Genomic DNA, 22,163 nt, shown 5'->3' on the forward strand with positions numbered 1-22,163 from the left:
AAAACTTTGTTCACAAAACATCTTAGTAACTGATCCCAAGAAATGTTTCAAATGGGTGTACTTTCAGAGCTAGTGAACAGACTGGTACAATGAGGTCATTAGATTGCTTCAAAAGGTATGAACTAAAGAATTAGGAAATAGGCAGTTTTTGACAGTATACCAGCTCCAAATCCACTTTTGAAACTGATATGCACCTTCTGGTTACATCAACCGCCGCCATACAAAACATCTCCCCTGCATCAAATCAGTTTGTGATCGTCAAATTTTAACAAAGGGATAGTTGAGATTTCTTTTGGTTTTTCAAGTGTTTCGCACTCAAGTGTCTTCTATGCTTGACTGCAAATATCACATGACAAGTAGCTAGACGAGAAACTGACATGTTACAAAATATTTATTTTGGATGGATTTCTCCCTACGGGGCTGTAGCAACTACTACTGTACAGACCAGATTTATGGCTCCTTCCAACTACAATCTGTTTTTCTGTTTCATCCCCAATTGTAGAAGTAGATCTTCTGCCAGCTGGGCAAATAATCCATGAGTGGCCCTGAAAAAACAATTTGTGGGACAATGAGACAAAAAAATAAAACAACCAGAACATTGACTTAAAAAACAATCTTAACATTGTTAACTAAGTTACTAGACCAGGTGACCATTCAACCACGGAATGTGTGTGTGTGTGTGTGTGGGGGGGGGGGTGTCTGTGTGTATTTAGAACGTTTATAATTCATGTTTTTTTTTGGGTTTTTTTTTTTTTCAAATAACCATCCGTGAGTTTCCATCCGACCGGACAAAGCTGAAATGGGGAGGGAAACTCAGGGATGGAGTATGATGCCCACCTCTGCAAATAATGACCGTACAACCAAAATAGGAAATGATTTAAAAGTTTAACACCTTAGTCAGGAGTACTTACGTGCTATGAGGCCTATTCCTGGAACATGCTTGGCCAGAAGTCCCAGCAAGAAAAGAATCTTTTCTCTGCAAAAATGTAAAATGATTTTACTCCAAACATATAATTCAACTGGGACTTTATCACTGAGGGCAGTCATAACCAATTAGTGTATCTGACTTAAGAGCTGATAGATGGAAAAAGCCCAATAGTTGCAAAGTGATATTAGTAACAAATTGCACTTTTTCCAAGCATAAACCCATACCATCAACGTAGTTAAAATCAATATTGGCATGAATTTCGGCAAATTTCTCCGACACTAGTTAAGTTTCCCAATGAAATACAAATGAATCTGTTTTCACACATCAGCTTAATCAGAACGAACACTTAAATGTGATTTGGTTGTACAATATGCGGTTTTTACAAATGAAAACAAAAGAACAATATTTTTAAATATTTTATGATGGTACACAATTATTACATCAAAGGTCTCTCGCGAGACAGAATGGTCTTAGATTGTTGCATTTATGTTTGTGTGGCAATTTAAAATACCAATATCTGATACGATTCGGAAGAAAAGAACATGTGCTTGGTGGCCTATGAACATACTCACTCTGAATATCGGTCATAAAATGGGGAACGGACAAGGTAGTAGAGTAAAAGAAAGGTTCTTCTCCTCATCTCTTCCCTCTCCCATCTGTTATCAAAAATTCTCTCACGGAGAACTGCAAAGCTAGACAGGAAAATTAACAAAAAAAGAGGCAATACATTTTCTGTGTACTGTTCTAAAGATGTTAAAAGAGAAAAAAAAAAACACATGCTGTATGTAAAATTTATTTATTCTATACACGCCTCTCTGTTCCCAAATCAACCTCAGATCATCATACCTGACACCAACTCTAAAAATAACACCATAGCGCATCAGAGTCATTTTACAAACCTGGAAAGCTCCAGACCTGCAGATACAAGCCATGGCTTCCAGGACTGCTTTCCACACAGTCCAAGGCTGAGCACTGCAGTCAAAAAGCGCGCGTTAAGGGGAACCGTCTAATTAGAGCTTCAATAAGACAATCAAATGTGTTCTAAATGATAAGCTTTGGTGTCCTTTTTGTCCAAATGTATCAAATCTTCAGTGAAGGACCCCAAATTACACAAGGATAAGACATTTTTTCTCCAAAATTTTGCGCATCTTCACTGTTAATCTGGATTTAACAGCAATTGTAAACCTATAAGGCCAGCACACTGACATTTCTGCATTCCACATTTTTACTGTTCTGACAAACAAATCTTTTATTCCTTTAACAAGCGGGCTTGCAGTTTGTTGCCACCAAGTGGTCAACACAATTAATGCACAGGTTCAGGAATAAGCAGGTAAGCGGAATGGTGGGAAATCATTTTCTATAGCGCTTCTTCTCAATAGCAGCACGAATGAGCTGAAGCCTATCATCACTGACTGGTCGCCAGGCACTCAATTTGGACAGATGGTCATTCGTACTCATCTACTAAGGACAATCCAAATTTTGGCTGTCAAACTCAATGCCTAGGTGCCATATGCCCCCAACTCATACTGCACTGTATATTTGTGTTGCACACCAAACAGAGAACCCCCAAGCCGCACCCCCACCCGAAAAAAAAAAAAAAAAAAATTAAATCAAAACCAAATTACAAAGGTGGGAAGGATACAGTGCACAAGAGGTCGACTGATGTACACAGTTTCAGCGACGGTCTCCTGTAGCCTCAAGGGTGTTGGTTTGCTGTGGAGCTTCTCTTCCTTCAAGTTGCGACTTCTCTTTTTCTCACTGGCTGCTGCTCTCCACTGCAGAGGCTGTGCGGAGGGAGCTACAACATCACAAAAAAGTATCAAAGTGGAAAATTAGCCTCAGAATGATTTCAACGGACAAGAGCAGTTCCCAATATAGATGTTTGTGTAGGTAAATAACCACAGGCTGTTCACTTGATAAATTCGGGGTTAGGGGGTGAACGAGGAAATGCCTACTTTTTGCTGACCGCACGCGCGGATAATCGCTTTGGAGTCCACTAATGGAGCATGTGCATGTCGAACATGTATTTATCAAGTTGGCTTTCGATGGAAAAGGAAACGACAATCAGCCTCTTTGGGATTGATGAAGACAGAGGTGACGTGGATGAGCAGGGTAAAGGAGTCCCCGCATTCAGCCTCTGAGGTGACTGAAAATTGTCTTTCCATTGTCCCCTACACACAGTATTGCGTCTTAACGGATGCAGAAAGAATCTGACTTATTCTTCTCATTCAAATGTTCTTTTCATTTCACGCAAATGTAAATCCAATCATAAAGCAAATTGTAAAAATCAAGTAAACAATCATATAATGAAGCATGACACACGTTGCCAGCCCTGTAGCGTTTTAGTGTTTCCCCTTTTTCATCGCACTTCTTAATTGCTACTGCCAGTAAGGTCAACAGGTTGGGAAAATAGTGACCACCAAGCAACAACCTCTGATGCTACTACACAAAAATTGATATATGCTCCTCTGTCTACAAGAATTTTGACACTAACTAAACTAACTTTGTCTTCATATCGCGAACTACTTGCTGTTTATGACATACAATTTTGTCTTTGAAGTTTCAACACTGCTCACCGCTGCCCAGTGATCTGATGACACGGCCTGTCCTCTGGCCCACAAAGCAGCCGTTGTCTTGCTGCTCCACACTTCCATCATCTGTGCACAAAAGGAACTGTCTTTGACATCTCGCTGGGTCACCTCCTATTGGCTTGTATTTAAGTGTGACGGATGCATGTTACCATATTTTTCAAGGGGGTGTGGGGGTTATAAATGTCGTCAAAATGTCAACCACAAAAGAGCAGAGCTGACGTCAACTTACCTTTGTCACCTAGCTCTGCACCTCTGTCAAGGGGGATAATCGGCGGTGAAGTCTGGATGCCCGATTTGTACCGCAAAAGAAGCACAAGGCGAAAAACTGCCCTTCGGGATTAATAGGACAGGAGAATTCAGTCCGATGAGGAGCAGCAACTGACATGTTGACAGAACTCAAAATTTGATTCAAAGTAATTTACTTAAAAATTTGAATGAGTCCGATGACGAGCCAGCAGCCAACTTCACCGCACACCTTTTGGGCACCCATCTCCAGGAACACCTCCACATACTCCAACACAGAAAGCCAGGTGAGTATTCTCTGTTGTGAGATGGACTGGACAACAGAAAACAAATTTGAAAATGATGGCTATGACACGAACAGATTTTTTTCTACATGTGCACATAATCCACTTGTAAGGATTATGAAAAGTAGAATAATTGATCTTGTTTTCGCTAGTCAAACACTCCTGGGCATTGTCCCAGCGGATGTTTTGGGATCTAAAGACAGTCTCTCCAAACAAAATTCATCTTTGATGGCGCTTGAACAACCATCAGAATTCGGCCTGTCGAAATGTAAACGTTGGATTTGAAAAGATTGGAACCACTGGAGGACGACCGTTCAGCCAAGTGTGTCCGCTTAAAGCACTTTCTTTTCAAATAGGCAGCAGAGGAAGTACCATAGGTGGACTTCAAGAGAAATGTAAGTCAAATGTACCCTTACAGATTTCCATTAAATGCATAACCAACAAACAAACAACTCGCTGTACAACTGTTTTCATTTTCCTGATCAAAGAATATCTCAATTGAGTGTACAAGGTGAAAACTGGACCATCCCTTTATGAGTGCTCACCACAGTTAAGGCACATTTCAGGCCTCTGCGCAGAATGCTGTCATTGAAAAGCACCAGGAGATTGGAAGCAGAATACACTGAAAAACACACAAAGTCACACAATGAATCCCATAAACATTTGCACATTTCAATCCTAACCCTGGCAAATTGTGAGTTGGGGGAAATAAGGACGTCTTCCTCAGTATATCTACAGTTAAAAAGAAGAACCCATTTTTATGTTTCTTTCCAAGCATATACAACATTTTAGATGACTAACACTCTATTCTATTCCTACTGTGGCATGATGCTATGACACAACACAGCAGAATATTTTAATTTTAATTTGCTAATTGAAAGAGACTCTTTATAAATATGTGTTGCCGTAAAAACTTGTAATGAAGTCAAAGAGAATTTGACATTCCTAGCATCATGTCTTTTCTTTCTGTTTCCTTCTGACTAGGTTTCACTTTCATGTTTAGTCATATTGGTTGAAGACAGGAAACTGTTGGGTTTCCTTCGAAATGATTTATACTTTTATAGTATCTCTGTTGCACAGTAACAACACGGCCCATTTTGCTGATTCTGGACACATACTGAACATGATTGCAATTACAAAAATTAATAGAATTCTATTCTGCAGGTATGCATATATGAAAACCTAAAAGAAATTCTAAGCATGACCTCTTATATAAAATGAAATTCTATTCATGAATTAAACAATATTCCACTTGCAATATGGGAATGTGTGATTCGGTCTGAATAATATAGCAGCTTTGGTGCAGCACTTTTACATATATTACTTTACTAATTCTTAAATAATTCTCTTGTGTGAAAAGTCCACTATTCAACTTTAAAAGAGACAATAAAAAAAAAAAAATTCAACACCTTTGATGCTTTTTCGTAGTTTGTGTTCCAATGCAATTTCTATTCATATCAATGATGATTTAAGAGGTTTGGTCACTCAACAAATGAAATTCTTATCACAACGCACAGGAGTTTCCTTCCACATTCCAGAAACATGTTGGGTGAAGTGCAGATTCTGAATTGTGTATTTTGGGCAACCATTAACACTTTCCCGATTCATTGTTTAAGGTGATTTTAAAGAAACTGTTTTTATAATCCCTTTTCCATATGTTGCATCAGTCTTGATTCTTTCAGTTTCCTTTTGACATGCTTTCAGTTTCATTCTGTCTCATTCAGGATGGTAATTCTATTTAAAGGTCATTGATGTAGGTGTGGTTCAGGATCTCTTCATTTATTAATTTACTCGCTTTAAATAATAATAAAAAAAAGCCTTCTGTGACCCCAGTAAAAGTCTAAAACTTCCTTTAGACTTTCAGTTTTCAGTCCAAGACTGTGAGAATTGTAAGATGTAAATCCACAAAAGACAAAAAGAACACCCCAGTTGCAATCGATTCAATAGCCAGGGCATACTAAATACATGCTGAGGGGATTTATGCGTAGTAGAATCATGTTTATCCATCCGTCCACCTTTTTTGTTCACTAGTTATCCAGTTCAGGCATCTGGCATCTATCCCAGCTTGGGGCAAAAGACAGAGTACAACCTGGATTGATCTCCATTCCATCGCATGGGACTTATTATAACGACAGAAAAAAAATCACACTCACATTCACACCATAGCTACTGTAAATGGGAGCACTCATTCTGTCTGTACAGAAATCAAATTCGAGTGTTTGTATTAGAACAGTGATTTGTTTGTTGTACCATATGTTTTAGTCCTTTCTAGATTTCTTGTTGGGATTTGATCTGAGTTTGTTTGCTTGTTTGTTTGTTTGTTTGTTTGTTTGTTTAATTCGGCAAGTACAACACACTCATTACAGCATTGGGATGTGTAATAAATAAAATGTATTATCTTTCTAGTTCCCTTGTAACTAACTTGGCTAACTAGTAATCAATTTATGGAGCATTACGAAACATAGCCAAATGTCACAGAGATGTATCTTTCTGTTATATCAGTAAGCGACTGTGCATAGACTATTTTTTTTTTCTTACCAAGTTCAGATAGTTCATGGGAATCTGCAAATCTTCCTGCAAAAAAGAATCAGTGTTTAATGATGGTTTCTTCATGTGAACCGCCGTATTATTTACTAATTGGGACTTTCTTATGGCCGTTTTAAGCGCCTTAAATATTCTGGGAAGTCACTCACCTGCGATTAGGTAAGAAATAGTCCGAACTGTGCTCTCCACCTGTGCCGTTGCAGTTGGGTTCCTTCTAACATACTCTGTATAACGCTCGTAAACCCGAGTCAATTTATCAATGTGCTCCTTGAAGAGAGACATTTTGTAGCGCAAACTGAAAATCTACACTCTACATTTAATTGGTGTTCTAAACGCCATTATTTTTAGAATATTGCATATAGAATATAGCTGAGAATATTGTAAACACAGGGGTTTCCGCTTGCAGGGCAAACTTCCGGAGTAGTTGTCCTACATCTTTTTTATTCCCGCTGTTCAAGTGCCTTGGAGTGCATTAGTTCCGGCCATGAGTATATAAAACCCCCGTTTCTTCCAGAGTCCTGCCTCGCACGCTATTGTTGCATCAGCGCTCAGTAGCTTCGCGCCGTAGAAATGTCGATCACAGGAGAACAAGGTAATTTTTCCCAATTTATCTTCTCGTAGTCTAGTTTTAAAATGTCGTTGAACTGTCACTCATATAACACGTAGCCTAGCTTTCTGATTGTAAAATGTGGGCATGCTTAGCTGCGTGACAGTCGTTGCTGCACTCGCTGGAAAAACCTGGCCATTTGGTACTTTGGAATAATATGCACAATGATTTTTATTGTTATTATTATCATCATCATCATTATTCTTAAGATTTCTCATTTTATGTGATGAAATAGACTATTTGCAAGTATTTATTCATAAACTTTGGAAGCGTATCTGTAACTAATCGGGTGTTTAAACAATGTAACACGAAATTAATTAACTTAGAAATGACACTACGTTGCAATTTTGAACCTTGACATGTTCTGACCACATGGATAAAATTTCAAATACCTGGTGTGTGTGTGTATTTTTTTTTTCCAAAACTTTGTGTCTGATGTAATATTTTCATTTATGAAGTCATAATGTACAGGAAATACTGCACAAAGGCTTTTTCAATTTTTCTATTAAGCTGTCACCCGTTTTCCAATATATGTTTTGTAGTTAGACTACTACAATTCGATTTAAATCTTCAAGTTGAATTTAAAATGAGTTACGGTTATTGTTGTGCGCACGAATTGATTAAAATGTAACAGTATTTTCTGTACGGGGGTTAAGGAGAGCCCACCCCCCGTTGTCAGTAGAATATTTTCGGTTTCGTTTTGACTTTGCTTCATTTTCATTCTTAGTAATTGGAGGATGCTTAAAGGAAAACGTTCGGTTTCACTTTTAGTTTACCAAATAGAGCAGAAATTTCCTGTGCTTTTTTCCCCCAAAGGATCCAAATAATTCGTCATCTTTCATTTGTTTATATCTGTTGATGGATTAATACACCCATGGTTTAAGATTGATCATATTCATAACTATGACCTAATTTTTGTGGATAATGATGTTTCTTTAAATGCATGACCAAGATCTTAGTCTTATTTTGTATATCACAAAAACATTAGAAGAAATTAGCCAAATAAGAATATTGCAATTGCTCTGGTACCTCAGAAAGCATTGCTTTTCTTTCTTTCTTTTTCAAGCTTCTCATTTCTGTACCATGAAAGGTGCATCACATTCAGTGGTACATTCTGTCATGTATTGCAAGGAGAAAATGACATTTGGCAACAGTCAGGCATCACCTTATCAAAGACTAAATCAAAATACGATAGATGACAAACTGGAGTGTGAGTTGCTGCAAATGTTTCATGAGCTTTTTGCTAATTTCCTTCTTTGCACTGTCCTTTCACTGGTGAAACTAATCGCAGCTGGCCGGGGGGAAACCTGTTACTGATTGTTTCAGGCTGGTGCAGCCTAGTCTTATCTGCAACTATTTGCTTTCTTTCTATTTTGCAGCCTTTGAGTATGGCTTCTTGCTCCAAATAAAAGAGGATGCTGCACTGGCAGCAGCACTGAATGACTACCTAAGAACTCGCAGCTACCTGGCTGGTTTCAGCCCTTCTCAGGCTGACCAGCGGGCACTTAAGCTTCTCCACAGGCCCCCAGACCCACAACATGTCCACGCTCTGCGTTGGTACAGACACATAACATGCCTCCAGCAAGACCTGAGCCCAGACAGCAGCAGTGAGTAGACAGTCGAAGACCTCAGCAGGCTAGACTTGTCTGTGGAACCAGTTAGGACATTGACGTCCTCAGGCAGGGAAAGTGGTTAGTCGCCCCCAATATAAACACTAGCGCTAACACTTGCTGTTAGTCGGACATGTGCTTGCATATGCTACATGTTTTCAAAATGGACAAACATGGAAAAAAAATAGATGCTCTAATATTAGTTTTGCCATGAAAGTAGTTTTGTTGCTGCGCAGGCCAGTGTGACAGTAGGACCAACTGCTTTGAGTAGTCATTATCAGTCAGATTATGAGCAGTCATGTGATGGATGTTATGAATCATGTTACAAATATGCATACACAAGAGCAAGTGATCAAAATGTGAAGTCACATTTGTGGAAAAAAAATTTGTGACCTTCCAAATTGGATGGATCATGTTACAAATATGCATACACGAGACAAGCGATCAAAATGTGAAGTCGCATTTGTGGAAAAAAAGTTAGTGACCTACCAAATGTTATCTTGCCTACTCTGTAATGCATGGACACTTGGATATTGTGGTCAAATAGAGGGGTGGGACTTGTGCTTTCATGGATTGCCTTATAACTAAATGTGGACCCAATTCATCTAGTATCCTTGTTTGTAGAAAGTCTAATGGTTGCATGGAATGTATTGACGTTCGGCAAATGAAGTATGTTTTGGCCCTGTTTAATACATTTGACAATCTGATTTCAGGGAAAGGAAAGAGGGTACAGCCTCAGTGGTCTCCACCAGCTGGAACAGATGTTCCCCAACTCCGACTCTATAATAGTCTCACCAGAGCAAAGGTAGTGAAGATATTTATTAAATCAAATGCATCATTGTTTTTGGTGTTGAAAAAACTTGCCAAAATTGAAGCTCTATGAACCTCAGTTAAATAAAGACCATGCACATTAGTGCGGTTCGTAAAACGTCTTCTATAAAACGGCTGCTTTTTTTACATAGTTCTCATTGTGTCAAACATCTAGAAAGAACAAAGAAAATGGATCATTACCATTTGAACACAACATATTTGATTTTCAATTTGTTTGTTGTTTGAGTGAAGAAATGGAATTACTACATGTTGCCATCTTGAAAATACTTTACTGTTAATGTTTTGAGTGACATTTTCACATAGGTCACATAGGCTTGTAAATACCAATGCGTTATATATTTCTATTTGGCATGTCTATCGACACATGCAGCTCTAATGGCCCTCAAAAATAAGGGTCCAGGAAGTTACAACAAAACATGTAATCTGTAGCTATTAACTTGCTTTCTGTGAACTATTTCAGGAACTCTTTGTTCCTCAGAATGGAAACAAGGTCACATGGTACAGCTGTGGTCCAACAGTGTACGATGCCTCCCACATGGGACATGCCAGGTAAACGGGACACAGTGAAAAGCATTCCACCTGTCACCACCACACTAAAGTACAAATAAGTTCTCATTCCGAATGTCTTTCCAGATCATACATCTCTTTTGATATTCTGCGAAGAGTACTGAAGGACTACTTCAAGTATGATGTTTTTTACTGCATGAACATCACGGACATCGATGACAAAGTATGTACAAGCTATAAAGTAGCCATTTGTTAATGCAATAACTAGAGTCGAACGAGTATGCTCAAAGTTGGGGATTATGCTGCTCAGACTCACAGAATGGCAAACAAGGAGGGACACTAAATCGTGCCCCCTTGTGGAATCTTTTAACTTCCTCAAGCAGAGTACTTATGCGTTGATAAAAACCTACCTGAGGTCACTCGTGTTCGAAGAACATCTGGCCTTTGACTCATAAGTAGGAAACACGCACCTCGGAATCGTAAAGAAAACTGCACGTGTGACCAAAGGGGTGTCTCGCACATTCATGCTAGAACCTCCACTGACCTGCGTACTGATAGTAGTAGTAACCCCTGGTTTATAATATATAAGTTGACTCACCGGTCAGATGGTCAAAACTTTCTGTTGCTATTCTTACGCAGATGATATTCTTCTTGTTCATGACTCATAGATTCCTCAACTTTGTAACGCTAACTTAAAGAATATTAACCAACACTTGGTGAACAGACCTTGAGATGACCACAGAGCCCTGATTAGTGTTTTTTACCATTTTAAAAGACATTTTATTTTTCCACTGAGGGAAATTAAGGGACTGTGATGCTTATTATACTTGATGTTTTAAGCAGTCGTTCGAGAAATTGATTTGTAACCATTTGTCTGTCAGATAATTAAAAGGGCACGTCAGAACTACCTAATGGACCAGTACAAGGAGAAGCAACCACAAGCTGTTCAAATACTGAAGGATGTGATGACTGCCCGAATGGTGAGACGTTACAAAAATAAACTTTGATGTCATTGTCAGCCCTAAGTTTGTGTGTCCAAACAAGTACCATCAAATTTTAACTATGGACATTCTACAATAGGTTACCAGTGGCTCTGTGATTTGAACGTGCTTACTTGTTATCTTCAGCCCTTTCAGGCTCGCTTGGCCTCAACTACTGACGCAGATAAAAAACAGATGCTTGAAAGGCTTGATGCTGCCATCACCAGTGCTTTGCAGCCTCTGCAGGCAGCATTGGAGAGTAAAGCTGCAGATGACATCGTGCAACCTCTGGCCCAGGTAAGACTTAACCTTAATTACAACCAGAAATGTATTTCCTTCGCAAGGCAACAACTTTGTTTTATTTTATATTTAGTATTTGGACAAATAACTGTGTTTACATTTTGGCTTTATCTTTTAATATATAGTTTCAGTATTCTGGCAATTTGTTTAACATTAAAATACAGTACTATTATAAAATGTTGTCTTTCTTCTAGGCACTGCTGGCAAATTCCAAGGACATGCTGTCTGACTGGCTGGACGGTCAGTTTGGAAGTGAAGTCACAGACAACTCAATCTTTGCTATTCTGCCTAAATTTTGGGAGGGAGAGTACCATAAAGACATGGACGCCTTGAATGTAAGTGGCACGGTGCAGTTTAATACGAAAGGTAACAGTGTGTCATAAACTACTCAGTGAACGTCTGTCTTGTTGGTTACCAAAGAGAAATGGTGGTATTGAATCAATGTGTTGCTTTAAAAATAAAATAGATATTGGAAAGCTAAAAAAATGGCAACATTTGAGTTTTGTACTCTGTATTTGGCTTAATATGATTATCATTGTATTTAGGCTAGTCACAAAAGTTACTATATCTGCTGTGATGAATAGGGCTCCAGATGAACTTTTAGCACAGGTTGCACTTATGCACCTAATGTTTTTTTCTTGGTTGCACCAGCGCTAAACTTGAATGCACCCAAATTTTTGACTGCATCACATTCACAAAGATGATAGGGAGCAAAATAAAACATCTCCAAAATATTTTCAAAAATTTAAAGAAGCTCATTTAAATCTGTGAGTGAAGACTGCACTTGTCCCAAGATTATCTTTGTTTTCTAGGTTCTTCCTCCTGATGTCCTTACCCGTGTAAGTGAATATGTGCCAGAAATTGTGGAGTTTGTGAAGAAGATTGTCTCAAATGGCTATGGGTAAAGTAGAGTGTAACACAATATTTATCATTTCTGTATAAATGCTAATGAGTAAAATGTTGTTTTCAGGTATGAATCAAATAGCTCTGTTTACTTTAACACTGCAAAGTTTGATGCCTGTCCAAAACACTCGTATGCCAAACTTGTGCCAGAGGCAGTTGGAGATCAGAAGGCTTTACAAGAGGGAGAAGGTACATGATACCATGTTTGGAATGATAACCATGAGCTAGCTTGTTTATATATTTTTGGGGCACCATGTTCCTAAATCCTAAAATGCCTACTTTCGAAACTTGAAAGTACCACCCATAGACTCTATAATTTTTTGTCGTGTGTATTTAAAAAAAAAAAAAAACATTTAGGTGACCTCAGTATTTCTGCCGACCAGTTAAGTGAGAAAAAATCACCCAATGATTTTGCCTTGTGGAAAGCGTCTAAGCCCGGAGAGCCTTCATGGGACTCTCCTTGGGGAAAAGTAAGATGAGTTTCCTTTTTGCTTCCCATTTGAGAGACCTTTTATGTACGATTGCTAAAAGTTTGGAAAACATTTTTTTTTTTAATGTGTTAATAGGGAAGGCCTGGCTGGCATATTGAGTGCTCGGCCATGGCCGGCTCCATCTTGGGGGAGTCGATGGATATTCACGGTGGTGGGTTTGATCTCAGATTCCCCCATCATGACAACGAGCTGGCTCAGTCTGAGGTACAAAACTGACGAAAACGTTTTAACATTAATGTTATGTGAAACATTGGCAGCTTCTGATCATTACCGAGACCAACTATGTTTTGTGCTTTTGTTCTTCGTAGGCTTTCTTTGAGAATGATCATTGGGTCCGTTACTTCTTGCACACTGGTCACCTGACAATTGCAGGATGCAAGATGTCCAAATCTTTGAAGAATTTTATTACCATTAAGGAAGCCTTGGCAAAAAATACAGGTTTTTTAGTTATCTTTTTTTCCCTTGTACTCTTAACTGACTGCCTGAGCATAAAAAAAAATGTTGTGCTCAATGAATTTGAGTGAAAGGGGTTGACAACACCAATCACACTTGATTTGTTCCTGGTTTTACACAGTAAAGGAAATGGCCAATTTGTATTTATGGACCAGAGACTTTGTGTAAACACCAATGTCATGCAAGATAAAAATTTTATAGCCTTGGATTTGTTAGAGGCCGACATAATTTGTGAGGACACTTGAAGCCAAGATGTACTGTACAGCTGTCGTCCCCAACTTATTTCCACCACAGACCGATTCACAAAAGTCCAGAACTTTGGGCGGATCGGCAACCCGTCACTAGGATAACAACAACCCTTTAATATGGTCACTGTGGTAACGCTCCTCATGAGTGATTAAAAACAACACAAAAACTGGGGTATTTTATAGCTATATAAATGAACGTGAATAAAATAATACATTAAGTAAATTCAAACCAGATTTTAAGATCCTAATTTGACCCTATTAGAATTTTTAAAAGTTACATTAACTCACCCAACCGTTTCATTTAGAAGATGAAATTCCTAATTACGTACTGTATGCTCATTGATCAAACGTCAAAGCTGCCTTTCTGTGTGCCAGTCAATGGCCAAAAAATTGGCAACACAAACTATACATCAATTCCCAAGAGAAAAAAATGATGCCAGAACAGGTCATTATTAGATCAAAAGGGAATTAAATTTGTGCAGCTCAAAGATGTCCATTTTATGAAGTAGTATTTGATAGTAAAGCTCCTGTGAAGTGTTCCTTTTTTAAAAGTGAGGAAATCCACACATCAAATGTGTGTTTTAACACGTAATTTGTCTTTTTCTTTTCACATTTGAAATGAAATAGTCTTGAAATAATAAGTCTGTGTTCCTGTTTGTTATTGCAGCCCGCCAGCTCCGTCTTGCTTTCTTGATGCATTCGTGGAAAGATACCTTGGATTACTCCCCCAACACTATGGAGTTAGTTGTCCAGTTTGAGAAGTTCCTGAATGTATGTGATACTGGCCAAATAAATCTCTCTCTCAAAAAAATCTGTTTATCCTAAATAATTTCATAATTAATATGTTGTGTTCTTTTCTTTCCTTTTGTGAACAGGAGTTTTTCTTGAATGTGAAGGACATTCTGCGTGCACCTACTGACATCACAGGGCAGTTTGAAAAGTGGGATGTAGCGGAGGTGGCACTTAACAAAAGGTAAGAGAAAAGAAATGCGGCGTCGCCTATTGGAGTTGATATCTTCTCTGGTCAGTCGTCATAATAAAAAGTTACAAATAAACGGACAAAAATGTGGTTCTGTTGTTGTCTGCTCCACCCTTCTACAAATTTAGGAGATTATGAAGTAAAAGCAAAATTGTTAAATAACAAAACAAAAGCTCGGCTGTAATGTAATTTTTAATCAATTTTATGTATTTTCTCTGCATAGAGCTACACAAATATTTAAAGGCCAAAAGAAACTAATAATTTCAATAGGCTAAGCTTTTTTACATTTTTCAGTCTAACTAATTTTAATTTAATTTAATTTTAATTCTATCAACACCAAAACACAACAAAATAGAAATTAAAACATGGAAAACAAAAAAGACCGGGGAAAAAAAAAAAACCTCCAGATAACTTTTGTATTGTTACAACTAGCAATCAGAAAAACTATGCAAAAAAAGTACCTCTGCTTTGGGTAGTTTATTGAATACTATCTGTCCTGTTTTGGAGAAGCTTTACTCAGGACAGACTTGTCTTCATCCAGCACCAAGGAGCAACAATTGCTTCAATGGGCCCACAAGGGGATGGCCACGGCCACCCTTAAAAATTTACTGGCCACCACCTCACTCTCCCCACCAGTGTAAAAGCATCACTTATGTATTTAATCCCAAATGCACAGCCAGCCCGGCCCCTCTTGGTATCCCCTCATGCTCAGCAGAACCCCTCCAGAACCCTCTGTTTTGGTTACAATAAAAGTACATCTTCATCATCATCATCATCAGTTTAAAGTCCGTTTTCCAGGCGCCGCTGGGTTGGACTGGGTTCTTGATATGGCTTTCTTCCACCGGGAACGGTCCGTGGCCATCTCGTGGTTGATGCCGAGTGCCTTCATGTCGGCTGACACGGTCGTCTGCCAGGTCTTTTTAGGTCGGCCACTGGGTCTTGTTCCCTCTACGTTATACGACATAACTTTCTTCACCCAGTCGTTCTCGTCCTTCCTCACTACATGTCCGTACCATCGCAGTCTGCCTCTCCTCACCACATCCACTATGGCCTCCACTCCCATCTTCTTTCTCAGCTCTGCACTGGGTTTTTTCTCCCTCATTGACACACCACACATCCATCTGATCATCCTCATTTCTGCTCTGTTTAGTTTTTCTTCGTGTTCTGTTTTCAGGGCCCATGCCTCACTTCCGTACGTCATACTACTTCTGACGCAGGCGGAGTACACTTGGCCTCTCATTTTCAGGGATGGGGCCTTAGATGTTAAGAAGGGCATGAGTTCCCTGAATTTCTTCCACCCGCTTCTCACCCTTGTAGTCACTGCTAGGTCCACCCCACCATCAGCGTTAAGCATGTCTCCAAGGTAGCAGAAGCTGTCCACCACCTCGTACATCTCCCCATCTACTATGAGCCCCTCTTGCTCAGCTGGGTCTGCTTGGGCGACTTCTCCCCTGCACCGCTTGCATTTGAAGGTCTCACTTGCAGCTAGTAGGCTGCCTTTTACTCCGCTGCATCTCCGGTGTACCCATCTCTGACAACCCTTGCACCGGATAGAGTTAGCTTGCACCCCCTTCCCGCAAACTCCACATGGCCATGCTCCTGACTGTGGTACCACTCCCAGGCCAGCACCACCGACCATGACCTTTTGATTTTGCCGCATTCACCTTCATTCCTTTCACTTCCAGGCAGGTCTTCCATGCTGCTAGCTTCCTAGCTAGGTCTTCTCGACTGTGAGCCATCAATACCAGGTCATCCGCGTAGAGCAGCTCCCATGGTAGTCCACCCCTCACTTCCCTCGATACCACATCCATCACGATAGCAAACAATATTGGGCTGAGCACCGATCCCTGGTGCACCCCTACCCTTACTTCAAACCCATTACTCTCGCCAACTCCTGTTCTAACAGCTGTGCATGCTCTGCAGTAGAGAGTCATCACAGCCTTAACCAGTCCCTCTTCCACGCCCGACTTCCTTAGGGCCCATCTCACCACCTCCCTTGGCACCCTGTCGAATGCTTTTTCCAGGTCAACAAAAGCGAAGTACAACCTCTTCCTCTTCTCCTGGTGTTTCTCCTGCATCTGTCGGATGACAAAAATTGCGTCTGTTGTACCTTTACCAGGCATGAAGCCATACTGCATCTTGTCCACCTCTACCCGTGACCTCACCCTCCTTTCCAACACCCTCTCTAACAACTTCATTCCATGCTCCAGCAGCTTTATGGGCCTGTATGACCCGCGTGCAAGTGGGTCCCCCTTCCCTTTGAATAGCGGCACCAGGATGCTTCTTGTCCAGTCCTCTGGAATGTGCCCCTCAGCGATGACACTGTTACACAGGTCAGTCATCCACTGCACACCGACGTCTCCCGCTGCCTTTAGCATCTCTGCCACCACTCCAGATGGTCCAGCTGCCTTTCCATCCTTCATGGCTTTCATGGCTTTCCCAACTTCCGTTCGCGTGATCTGGCCACATTCACCCTCCACTTCGTCGCATCCCACCTCTCCATCCCAGTCATTCTCCACATTCAGCAGCTTCTCCATGTACCTTCGCCATACTTCCTTCACTCCTCTGTTGTCTGTCACGATGTTGCCATCCTCATCCTTTACACAGTTTGCACCGGTCACATCACGCCTCTCCTTAACCATTTGCTTTGCTATCTTGAAGAAGCTCTTTCGTCCTCTCTCACTCTCCAGTTCACTTGCAAATTCTTTACTCTTGGTCTCTTGGGCCTCCCACACTGCTGTCCGTGATGCCCTCCTTGCTTCTACATACCGTGCTTGGTCTGGCTCCCTTTTAGATTTCTTCCATGCTTTATGGCACCTCCTCTTCTCATTCACCGCTCTTTCGGCGCTGTCGTTCCACCACCATGTCTCTCTTTGTCTTGACCATCCGCACACCTCCTCTGTAGCTTCAAGCAGAGCCTTCTTCATTGCCTGCCACTTGCCATCCACACCACCCGACTTCATCATCTCCTCCACTTCTTCTGCTATATGCTCAATCTTCTCCCTAAACTCATTTTTACTCCCTGCGCTATGTAGCTTCCACACCCTCAACTTGGGAGGATGCTTCTTAGCCCCCACCTTCTTGATTCGCAGAGTTAAGTCTCCGATGACTAGGCGATGCTGGGACACACACTCTTCTCCGGGGATTGCCTTGGCATCCCTGACCAGGTTGCGGTCCTCCTTTCTGACCATGATGTAATCTATTGTGCTCTTGTAGCCACCCGAACTGTATGTTACTAATTTGGCTTCGTCCTTCTTGAAAAGCGTGTTGCACAGCACCAGCTTCAGTGCGTCGCCGAACTCTAGGATCCTCTCTCCTTCTGCGTTCCGCATGCCGTACCCCTGTCCCCCATGTACCCCCTAAAAGGCATCTGACTCCCTCCCCACGTGTCCATTCAGATCACCTCCCAGAATTATTACTTCATTCTGGGGGATCCCCGACAGCACCATGATGGCCTTGTCCCAGAACGCATCCTTCTCGTCCTGACCTCTGCCAACTTGTCAGGCGCTTCCCAACGATCAACTTCACAAAGATGATCCGCTCATTTACCCTGCTAATGCTGAGCACTTGATCTATCCACTTTTCTGCGATAATTACTCCAACACCACCAGTCCCTTTATTGCAGCCTTGCCAGAAGAACTTGTACCTTCTTCCGAATGCACCCAGCATCCTTGCACTTCCACCCTTCCATCTCGACTCCTGGACACAGCAGACATCCACCCTTCTCCTGTGTAGAGCCTCAACCACCTCCCCGGATCGGTGCGACATGCTGCCGATGTTCCATGTAGCCACCCTAACACGTGCCTCCTGCCCCTCTCTATTCCGGTTCAGGCCTCCCCGCAGTCCATCGGGCTGAGAGCCGTCATATCCACCTGCGGTTTGGCCTCCTTTTCTATCATTCTTTTTGTCGTAGGCTGATGAAAATGCCCACGGGGTACTTAAGGCTGTACCCCGCCTCTTCTGTGTTTGTCTAGCCATACTGAGAATATTTTTGGAGCAAAAAGTTTTTACAGTCGGATGCCCTTCCTGACACCAACCCAAGGGGAAATTGATTTTCTGTAGGGGTTGACTCCCTTAGCCCATTCCTCTCCCGAGGAGCCCACTGGGCAGTGGTACTATTTAACCCATAGTTGGGGGCTGGTTCGTGGGCACCAGGGCGTGTCCACACACCGGTGGGCCTGCGTGCCGCACGTCTAGGGGCCAGACCTCCTCCGAGTCCCTTGTAGTTTTGCCTGGGTCCGTGTTGTACCCAGTTACCATGTGTCGCCGCGTGGAGGCACTACATAGGGCTTGCTGTTAGAGAGGCTATGTACTGGCAGGGAGAGACTTACGCACTCAGCTCTCCCGTTCGCATACTGCTAGCCAGCGGTGAGGGTTGACAGTGAGAAGTGACATACACTGGGCACTCCACCAACACACTAGACGCATCACAACAACCCGACTTGGTCTTATGAAGTCAGTCAGACTTATCTTATGCCTTATAATTGTTTTTGGGACTAAAAATGATAACTGTACTGTTTTTTATTAGATCATTAGTAACATGTATTAATAGTAACAAAGTACGTTTGTCAGAAGTTATTTCCTCAAGTCTTTCAGTGTACTCCCTAATAGGTAGGTGTATCATCTGTGTCCTCTAGTTTTTACGACAAGAAGGCGGCCATCCACGTAGCTCTGTGTGACAACATTGACACCCGCACAGCCATGGAGGAGATGAGGCAGCTGGTTAATCAGAGCAACAGCTACATCGCCAGCAAGAAAGGTGCTAAACTGAGACCCAACCGCATGCTGATGGAAAGTATTGCCATGTATCTCACCAAAATGCTCAAGGTGAGAAAAGAAAAACAAAAAAGCCCTCTGGTGCATCCTGATTAACTACTTTCAAATTATAACAATGTGAAAGCTTTATTTGGTCTGTGTTTTCATGTCAGAGCTTCTCATAAAAAAGTTATTGATGTCTTCTAGATATTTGGTGCAATTGAAGGTTCAGAGCCCATTGGTTTCCCAGTTGGAGGACAAGAACAGAGCGTTGACGTAAGACAGAGCCATTTTTCTATCACCAGTCATTTCTAATATTTGCTGGACACCACTTATTTTGCGATAGCATAAGTAGAATTTATATACAAAATTATATGTATAAAATTTGTTAAGACAACAAATAGTCTTTCATGTGGCTGGTTTAATATAAATATTAATAGTTTTTATGTTTTTTTTAGCTGGAGAGCACAGTGATGCCTTACCTTTCAGTTCTGTCTACTTTCCGAGAGCAAGTACGAATAATTGCCAGACAGCAGAAGGGTAAGACCTGTAGATTTCTGCTCTGCTTTGATTTGACTTGTAACATTTCAAGTGTTGCACAAAAAACAGTAAGCAAAAGGTTTTTTTTTTTTCCACTAGCAGTGTAAGTATTTGTTTTTATATGTATTTTTCTACCAGTCATGGAGTTGCTGGTGCTTTGTGACGATGTCCGTGATGTTACATTACCGGAGCTGGGTGTCCGACTCGAAGATCATGAAGGTAACATAACATCCTGTTTTATATCATTGTAAGTAAGTAATTGTGTGCCATTTAGTTGTGTGGATATGAATTGACAGTACAGTACTGTATGTGGCTGTAGTATATCTATATCGCGCTCTTTTTCTTTCTCTCTCTCTCTCTCTCTCTCTCTCTCTCTCTCTCTCTCTCTCTCTCTCTCTCTCTCTCTCTCTCTCTCTCTCTCTCTCTCTCTCTCTCTCTCTCTCTCTCTCTCTCTCTCTCTCTCTCTCTCTCTCTCTCTCGTCCTAATGGAGGGAGGGATGGATGAAATAGCACAGTTGAATTGTTAGCAAAAAGAGAAGAAAAATCCTGAAGTGTCTTTTAAATCAGTTTTTTTTTTTTTTTTTAGGACAGGGGTGACCAATCTTTTTTGACCAAAGGTCCACTTTTCATGCAGTCAGTCTCCTGTAATTGACTCATTAACGCATGTGGATGCACACATACACGTGTACACGCGTAAGCATGCACATGCACGCGCACTTGCATACCCACACGTACGCACATGCCCGCACGCATAAAAACATGCATACCATGTTGAACAACATATAACAATGCTCGTGCCATCGGCCCTCATCACAATCAAACAGCTTTGAAAAAATGCCTGCGCAGACAGACGGAGATGGGGAAATACCAAGCATGGATGGCGACATCAAACGCCGATGCTGCATCTTGTGCGCCGGTGTTACGGGCTTAAACATGAGCAAAACAGAAAAATAAATCGGATACAAGATAGGTGAGTTTGTAAAAAGGAAATGACGGCCTACTGAACCGGGCAGTCAGGATGCACTTATGTTGCGTGTTAAGAGCACAAATGTCACTTTCGTTACAGTTTTAAAATGCTGCTCCTGGTCCTCAAGTTTCCCTGTCTTTGCCAATGCCATCGCCGCATTGCAGATCAAACAAACAAGCTTGAAATAAGACGAGACAAAAAATACAAACAACTCAACTACTCCGAGTGCTAGCTAGCTGGTGACCGCGGGTCAAGTGCTCTCGACTGGTTCGGCACTTCTGTCTTTAGAGAAGCAAAGTAGGAGGAGCGCTGTGTATATTTGTGCTTGTCAAACTATTACCCACAAAAGTTTTTATTTTCGTAAATACCACAGCTAAGGCCAAATTCAGTTTATTAAGAGGCTTTATTCACGATGTAGTTATGCAGTGTGACTTTGTTGCAGGACTGCCAACTGTGGTGAAACTGGTGGACAAGGAGATTTTATTGAAGGAACACAATGAAAAGGTCAAGGTAAAGAGAGGCAGTGGTACCATGTACATTGCAGTGTGAGTTAGAACAAAGGTTTCTTTGCCAGTGACAGGGAGCAGGGAACTTAGATTAACCAGTCATTTCTTCCATTCCAATTTTGAATATACAGTATGTGAATACAATACTTAAGTGTGAACTATTTTGTTCATAGATGGAGGAAGAGAAGCAGAGGAAAAAAGAGGAGGCTGCTAGGAAGAAAGAAGAACAAGAGGTTTGTTTTGACCTCTTCGGCTCGTGAAAATATTGTGATTAATCAAACTGTAATGTTTCCTGATTTGTTTGTTCATGGCTTTTGTGTTTCAGATAGCTAAGCTTGCTAAAATGAAGATTCCTCCATCTGAGATGTTCCTTGCAGACACAGACAAATATTCCAAATTTGATGAAATGGTAACATGTTACACAGGTTCACAAATTACAGCTGTCACCTGGAAAAAAATGAAATATCAGCAAAATGCAAGCGTTTTCTATAATCCAGTATGCCTGTGAACCCCGCAATGAAAAGCAAGGAATATCTTGGCCATGTCTGACAATTTTACCAATAATATGTGAGGCTGGTGAGTCAGCACATCTAAATAGCCTATCTCAAGTTGTTCGAATGGAAAAGTCGATGTTCCTGACCTTTTCATGAGTCATATGAACCAATTAATTCTCACATACTATGTACAGGTCTCGTCATGTCATTTCTTCATTTGTCCGCAGGGTTTTCCCACACATGATGCTGAAGGGAAGGAACTCAGCAAAGGACAAGAAAAGAAACTGCGCAAGCTTTATGAAAATCAACAAAAGATACATAAAGAGTACCTTTTGAGCATTGGCGTGCAGTCAGGGGAGGCAAAAAAAACTAAATAAAAATATTTTCAGAAAGTTCAGTTCA

At 41.0% G+C, this 22,163-nt stretch overlaps 2 protein-coding genes across 4 annotated transcripts; one reads left to right on the plus strand and one right to left on the minus strand.

The window, feature by feature from the left end:
• Positions 1–373: 373 nt before the first annotated feature.
• Positions 374–7,034, minus strand: pex16 (peroxisomal biogenesis factor 16). 2 transcript variants are annotated; one of them, XM_088370718.1, is made up of 11 exons: positions 6,740–7,034; positions 6,585–6,620; positions 4,592–4,668; positions 3,942–4,030; positions 3,749–3,849; positions 3,505–3,585; positions 2,571–2,726; positions 1,828–1,900; positions 1,501–1,620; positions 912–976; positions 374–545 (listed from the first exon to the last, which is right to left on the minus strand). In XM_088370718.1, the coding sequence occupies exons 1-11, from the start codon at positions 6,870–6,872 to the stop codon at positions 487–489; spliced, it is 990 nt and encodes a 329-aa protein (XP_088226844.1). In that variant the 5' UTR covers positions 6,873–7,034; the 3' UTR covers positions 374–486. The 2 variants fall into 2 exon arrangements, with proteins under 2 accessions (XP_088226844.1, XP_088226842.1); XM_088370716.1 differs by having other exon boundaries at positions 3,942–4,075; positions 6,740–7,030.
• LOC148400153 (cysteine--tRNA ligase, cytoplasmic-like) lies at positions 7,029–22,158 on the plus strand. 2 transcript variants are annotated; one of them, XM_088370709.1, is made up of 23 exons: positions 7,035–7,182; positions 8,577–8,804; positions 9,521–9,612; positions 10,099–10,187; positions 10,272–10,368; positions 11,027–11,125; positions 11,273–11,422; positions 11,620–11,760; positions 12,238–12,326; positions 12,396–12,517; positions 12,686–12,798; positions 12,895–13,023; positions 13,128–13,257; positions 14,188–14,291; positions 14,396–14,493; positions 19,137–19,326; positions 19,462–19,530; positions 19,713–19,794; positions 19,933–20,013; positions 21,204–21,271; positions 21,441–21,500; positions 21,593–21,676; positions 21,989–22,158. In XM_088370709.1, exons 1-23 carry the CDS (start codon positions 7,161–7,163, stop codon positions 22,136–22,138), a joined length of 2,487 nt encoding a protein of 828 aa, XP_088226835.1. In that variant the 5' UTR covers positions 7,035–7,160; the 3' UTR covers positions 22,139–22,158. The 2 variants fall into 2 exon arrangements, with proteins under 2 accessions (XP_088226836.1, XP_088226835.1); XM_088370710.1 differs by lacking the exon at positions 8,577–8,804 and having other exon boundaries at positions 7,029–7,182.
• Positions 22,159–22,163: the final 5 nt, after the last annotated feature.

Source organism: Syngnathus floridae, chromosome 3 (genome assembly GCF_059516105.1).
Source record: "Syngnathus floridae isolate MCC-2025c chromosome 3, RoL_Sflo_1.0, whole genome shotgun sequence".
In the NCBI taxonomy this organism is placed as follows: Eukaryota; Metazoa; Chordata; class Actinopteri; order Syngnathiformes; family Syngnathidae; genus Syngnathus; species Syngnathus floridae.

Excerpts from the sequence above, each read along its gene's own strand:
- pex16 (XM_088370716.1), bottom strand. The coding sequence starts at position 6,872 with ATGTCTCTCTTCAAGGAGCACATTGATAAATTGACTCGGGTTTACGAG. Across the intron at positions 977-1,500 it reads TTTTATGACCGATATTCAGA|AGAAAAGATTCTTTTCTTGC; the intron begins GTGAGTATGTTC and ends ACATTTTTGCAG. Across the intron at positions 546-911 it reads AGGAATAGGCCTCATAGCAC|GGCCACTCATGGATTATTTG; the intron begins GTAAGTACTCCT and ends TTGTTTTTTCAG.
- LOC148400153 (XM_088370709.1), top strand. The coding sequence starts at position 7,161 with ATGTCGATCACAGGAGAACAAG. Across the intron at positions 7,183-8,576 it reads GTCGATCACAGGAGAACAAG|CCTTTGAGTATGGCTTCTTG; the intron begins GTAATTTTTCCC and ends TCTATTTTGCAG. Across the intron at positions 19,531-19,712 it reads GACAAGAACAGAGCGTTGAC|CTGGAGAGCACAGTGATGCC; the intron begins GTAAGACAGAGC and ends TGTTTTTTTTAG.